General features: G+C 40.5%; 1 protein-coding gene across 1 annotated transcript; it reads right to left on the bottom strand.

The window, feature by feature from the left end:
* Window positions 1-738: 738 nt before the first annotated feature.
* LOC121560101 (secreted frizzled-related protein 2) lies at window positions 739-3,691 on the bottom strand. The gene is given in 4 exon segments (XM_041873141.2): window positions 739-2,171; window positions 2,334-2,414; window positions 3,052-3,441; window positions 3,444-3,691. Coding segments are annotated over 4 exon segments (879 nt in total). The 5' UTR covers window positions 3,547-3,691; the 3' UTR covers window positions 739-1,866.
* Window positions 3,692-6,461: the final 2,770 nt, after the last annotated feature.

Here is a 6,461-nt window from a genome sequence, read left to right as displayed (position 1 = left end):
CTACACTTGGCATAAAAATTTGTCATTTATCCGTCCACTTTGTCTACATTGTGACCAGATTTTGTGATCCCTCTCTGTATGCAAGTTATTTGACAGATATTGTTTCTAAATAATATTAATGTATTCATTTTAAGACAATGGTGCCACCTGTTAACTTTAGAGGGTGGGATAATGATGATTTAAATGTTTTTACAGTCCAGATCCGTCTACACTTGTGAGATATTCAGACACAAGGTGTGCTCTGCTACCTCTGCAGGTCACTATGTTTTTAGATAATCTACACATGTCTACAAATGTGGGCACAATCAGGATGTGGACTAAATCTGGACAAAGGATGCATGTTGGCACTAGGTATAAACGGGGCTACTGAGTACCATCTTTTGCCCTGGCACCTTCTTTAAATGTGAAGGCCGTATTTGCATGCTAATGTTTAGGGAGATTTCTTATTTTGAGGATGCTTTAAGAGGGTTGGTCTGGGTCTTGTTTTTCCACATTTCAACAGATATTGTCATAGTCTCAATACACTAAATCTAGCTCTGGTTGTCAAGAAGTTGGGTCTTGGTCTGGAATGGTTCTGAAGAGGTTGGGTCTGGGTCTCAAGTTCTCCGGTCTTCACTTCATATCTGTTCCAAACATATTAATAAACATGCCTTTGATTAGTCAAAGATTTGTTTCCTTTAATTAAGAGGGACCAAAAGATGCAGTAACAGATCATTTATAAGAATTACACTTCTCAGATTAGCATTATACAAATATATGTTTAGTGTTGTAATTTTTAGTAAATTATCACCATCTGAATTCACACGTGTCTCGACTTCTGCTGTCTCTCAAAACTATGTACAAGAATACAAGGTTTATCTGATATTTACAGAGTACTGTATAAAACAATATTTTACACACACACACTCCAGCTGCATTTTTTTTTGCATTCAACCCAAAAAATGAAAACATTAATCGACCATTAATATACAATCCTTATATACTTAGTTAACATACCTAAGACACGCTGTCATAGTGAGAAGAAACTTAATTAAAAAGTTACGAGAAACAGAAATGGAGTGGTAGACGGCACTCCAAAATGTGATCACCAATGTCAAAGGAACTTACTTGAAAAAGCTTGAAATATAAAAATATTTCATAATCAATAATTGTGGTAGAAAAAGGAACAGTGCAGTATTGAGGCTCGTACAAAAAGGTGACATAGTCCATTGACTGCAGAGGGTCAAATAATTGATAATCGTCACTGCAATGAAATGGGCCTTGCTTTGGGCTGCTGAACTTGCAATGCCAGGGGTACATTGGAAGTAGTATCTAAAATGCAGAGAATATAGCCAGCTATCTCTCGTTGCTTGAGAAAATTAATAAGTAAAAAAGCACATTATAATGTAAAGAATACATGTGAACAATATCACACCATGCACACAGAAACCACACACTCTCCTCTCACCTAATGATAGGCCTATGCACTAAATGTATCCAGCCTCATCATCAAGTCTGGATAAGTGTAGTCTAACAGACTGCATTGCATAACGAAAAAAGGATGACTGGTAGCTAATTATTTTCAATATTTTCAGAAACACTGAAATATGCAGACATTCCAAGTGGGACTGTGTAGTAGGCCGACCATAGACAGACCTGTTTGTCTTTGATTGTACTGTAATGTGATGTGTTTTGTCTTATAAGGACTTTTGATGGATCAAATGAGATCCTAATAAATCATAAACTTGTTGAAAAGTAGCCTATGGCAGTGCTAAACATGGTACTAAAAACAGGACGTTTAACAATACTGACAGAGAACTAGTTGCATCGGTATCAGACCAGACCGGCTCTTTGAGTCTAGATAAAACTAATCTGGTCTTGCTTCGCTCAGCACTGCAGCTTGCGGATGCTGCGCGAGATCCTCTTGAACTCACGCTGGCCCCGCTGCCAGCGCTTGAGCGAGGTGATGACCAGGTGGCCATCCATCTTCTGGCCCATTACCAGGTAAGAGGCGTTGATGTCGTTCATCTCGTCGCACACGCACTGCAGGCCATCCTTGAGCCAGAGCACCGTCTTGCGCAGGTCGCGCTCCGTCACGCCGCTCAGCTTGTAGATGGTCTTGCTCTTGGTCTCAGGCACGATCTTGGTGTCGCCGTTCATGTAGGAGATCTCCTTTACCTTGATCTTCAGGGCTGCGCAAAGGAGGCAGGGGCGAAAGGAAGAGGTGGATGTTACGTTTTGATTTGTTGGACTTGAAACTGCGTGCTAATAGGCCTACAGTAGGTAGCCGACTTGTTTATATCTATAAAGCAAGACGAGACTGTATCTACATAGAATTCAGGAGTAGGACTTACCAAAGTCGTTTTTGCACAGGTTGTCAACTATTTCATTGTCGTTTTCTTCCTTTTCCTTGCAGGCTTCACACACTCTGGGCACTACAGGAGAAACGAGAGCAGATTTGTTATACTCCCACTGTAAATTCAACAGGTGTACTATAACATAATACAGCATATTACAGTTTAAAGCTTTAGTGAAACTATTCAATGCATTCTTTCTCCCAATCCACTGTTGAGAGTGATCTCAGGATTAACCGGTGGAGATGGGAAAAGCATGCTGTTTACACATCCCATTATTAAGGGAACAACCCAGTAAACACAGGTCCTGCCCAAAGGAGGAGATTCCACAAGACTCCCCACTATTAACCTGATTTTCACTCTTATGAAAATCCTGGAGGGAATGGTGCACCAGGAACATGGCTATTACTTTTTATTAAATTACTCCATTACATTACCCCATTAGATCTACTACATAAAATGTATCATAGGCTGTTTGAAGTAGTGTCATGTTATTGTAGGCTAAGACATATTTTGCCTTGACTTTATTTTATCAGTAGGCTATATGCTATGAAATTCTTACTCAAAATGTTTAACTTTTTGTTATGTTGCCATAAAGCCCTGTATTTTCTTTTCATAACTGGAAGTTAAACTGGTGTTACAAAAAATTATAATCGATTTGAGGTTTATTCTGTGAATAATTGAAGTGTTGTCTAGCCGAATTATGGCAATACCTTACCTTCTTTGGTGACTGGCATGAAATGATCGATGCCCGCTGGAGGAATACACAGGTCATTGTCGGGCGGGAAGCGCTCGCAGTCAAGCATATCTGGCCACGGGAACCCGAACGCGGACATCACCGGTGCGCAACCGTGTTTGACGCTCTCGCACAACGACCTGCACGGCTGGATGGGCTCGTCCAAATCGTCAAGACACACCGGTGCAAAGAGAGAGCAAAGAAACTTTCTCGTGTCGGGGTGACACTGCTTCTGGACCAGTGGAATCCACGAAGAGGCTTGCTGCAAAACCTCGTTCATGGTCTCGTGCCCGAGAAGATTCGGGAGGCGCATCTCGGTGTATTCGATGTCATGGCACAGGAGAAGATTGGCCGGGATGGGTTTGCAGTTATTCTTTTGTAGAATAACTCGGGCTGACCGAAATTGTATAATCCGTGGATGGCCATGCACGCAGGTAATGTTATCGCCCATATTAAGGGCAGAATGTAGTAATTCATAGTTGTTGCCTAAATAGAAAAAAAATATATAAGATAAATGTTAAAAAATCGAAACGTCGAGCTTCGATGCCTTCATCCAGGTGTTCTTCAGCATCCGTAGCCTACATGAGTAGAGGACCACTGACAATGTTCTGAATATGTAGTAGCCTAACATGGGGCTTTCTTGTGGGCATGTTTGGGAGGAGTCAGGGGCGCGAAGTAATCTCATCCATTGGTCCAATTTCACTCCTCGGTATTAGGTAAACATTCGAGTGGCAGAGTTACATTAGCAATTATTTTGAGTCTGGTTGGAATTAAAGTCAATTAATACTATTGAATATAAACAATTAAACAATAGAGCTCACCAGAGAAAGATGTGTGAAGGTGTGCACTGGGTTATTTTCTAATGTATTACGTTATTCATTTCATATTGTAGAAAAAAACATATGTATATATGGTAAGTTATTTCACTACCAAGCATACCTCTTTGCAATTGAAGCCAGCAGAATGTTAGAAATACCTCACATGCTACAAAACTATCAGTCTTGCACTTTTTTTTTTACTACATAGAGCGACACTCTAAAAAGTAGGGGTCCAACAAGGGTTCTTCTAAAAGTTCATGGAAGAACCTTAGGGTTCTTGGCACTGATAAATGCCCCCAAAAGGTTCTTCCAAGAACCGCAAAGGAGGTGGGGTTCATCCAGGAACATCCTTAGTTGGTGAGGGTTCTTGCAGGAACCTAACTGCCCAACTGAAACATTTGGATTTGAATTTGAGATGACAGCAGGTGCAGACACTTAACTGAAAAATGGAAAGATCTCCTCAATGTAAGGTTTCTCCCTTGTATGATCTAAATGTATATTGTTTTATGATGATACCATCTATCTTTTCATATTTGTACAAATGGCAGTGTTGTTTGACACTTTCTCCCTTTTAAAATTATTTATAAAACAGAAAATGGACAATTCAATGGATATCAATCAACAAAGAGGTAAGAATATGTTAAAGGCTATAGCTGCATTGGGTGCAGATGACTGAACTACTCAGTTTTGTGTATGTCTGAGTCTGCAGGTATACTGACCAGGAGGCACCCAAAGGTATGTACAATTGGTATTGGTATGTTGTGCAGATCACATGTATCATCTACAGTTCATTTAGGTTTCTCTAAAACCTTATAGGACTCAGTCACAGCAGCCTCCCTTACCTCTCCAATGACAATCCCAGAGGCCTCTACATCATGGACAAGGTATTTGTATAAAAACCATTATCAAAAGTGAACAGTTTTTTTCCATTCACATTTACCACAAAAACCAAGGTATGAATACTGCCATGTGCACGTTTAAAAAATAAAATAAAAAAGTAATTATTTTTTGCCTCTAAAATCATAATAAACACTGACAACTGAAATATTGTGTTATTGTTGTTATTGTTAAGCATATTATTGTTAATAATATGGGAGGGGGGAGTTCAAAAATGTACCCAAAAGGGTTATTCAAAAGGTTATTCGAGGATCCATTAAAAGGGGTTATTTGAAGAACCATTTTAAAGGGTTCTTCAAAGAATTTAGAGGTTCCCCACAGTTTAAATTTGAAGAACCCCTAAAGGATACTCCAGGAACCTTTTTCATTTGAGAGTTTATATCACTTAATTTTGGCTTTCCACTCATGCTTTTTGTGTCAGCTGCCCAAAACAATAGTAATACATTAACTAATTAAAACCTATAAGCTACATCTTGTCTTTAGGGGAGTAAGTTTGGAGTTAGGAGAGCTATGTTGAAAGTGCCACTCGACTCTATTCATCCATGCATTAATTTATCATCATTACCAGGGGTTAAACCTTCTGGCTCATTCCTCAGGTTTATACACCACATGGTGAAATATAGTCCAGTGTGAGAACCAGAGCTTGGTGCATAGGACCCAGGGGTGAAACTCTATCTCCCCCCCTCGGCTGCAGCCCTAGCCTGGCTCCCATCCCACTCAACACCCCCTGGGCTGGAGTCTGGTCTGCAGACAGCCGAATGGTTCTTCTCAGCCTTGACATCCTGCCCTATTTTCTCCTTGGGGGGAAAAGAGAAAGAAAGGATGGTGAGAGCTTTATCTTAAAGGTTGATGTTGTTCATTCGCAGGAGTCTTTGCTCCGACAAGTATAACTAGATCAATGGGTAAAAGGGAGAGCTGGAGTTGACATGGTCAGCAACCTAAGTGATGGCCTCCATTTCCTTACTAGAAAGCCAGTACTCTGAGAAGAATGTTGATTTTCAGCCACACAATAAGAACATAAGGGAGCATGTACATTGCATTGTTCTAGTGAATTTTACATTTGATAAAAGCAACAAAAATGTGTTATTGCGTGTTAAAGATGCATTCTCGAACGTTGTATAATTTCAGCCAGTAGTTTTGAAAATGATGCTGACGAGCAAAAACGGGTCCCCGTTTTTTGTGTACCACGTCATCCAATTGTGTACTACGTCATCCATTTCGTGTGATACGTTATGGATTTTGCAATTGTATGAGTTAGTCTCCCGAGTGGCCACTAGAGATCCTGGTTCGAATCCAGGCTCTGCTGTAGCCGGCCGCAACCGGGGAGACCAATGGGGCGGCGCACAATTGGTCCAGGGTAGGGAGGGAATGGCCGGCAGGGAGGTAGCTCAGTTGGTAGAGCATGGCGTTTGCAACGCCAGGGTTGTGGGTTCGATTCCCACGGGGGCCGGTATGAAAATAAAAAGAATAATGTATGCACTAACTGTAAGTCGCTCTGGATAAGAGCGTCTGCTAAATGACGTAAAATGTAAAAATTTATGATATCATACGAATTTTGCAATTCGGGTGGTATGTTAAAGATGCACTCAGGGATCTTAAGCACAAGAAATTGTAACATATTGCACAAATTGGATTTGTAACTTCCCTTCTATGTCCCACATAAAGATGTTATTGCCT

This window comes from Coregonus clupeaformis, unplaced genomic scaffold (genome assembly GCF_020615455.1).
Source record: "Coregonus clupeaformis isolate EN_2021a unplaced genomic scaffold, ASM2061545v1 scaf0206, whole genome shotgun sequence".
Lineage (NCBI taxonomy): Eukaryota > Metazoa > Chordata > Actinopteri > Salmoniformes > Salmonidae > Coregonus > Coregonus clupeaformis.
Note: the sequence above shows the minus strand (reverse complement) of the source record. Positions and strands in the feature narration are given on the sequence as shown.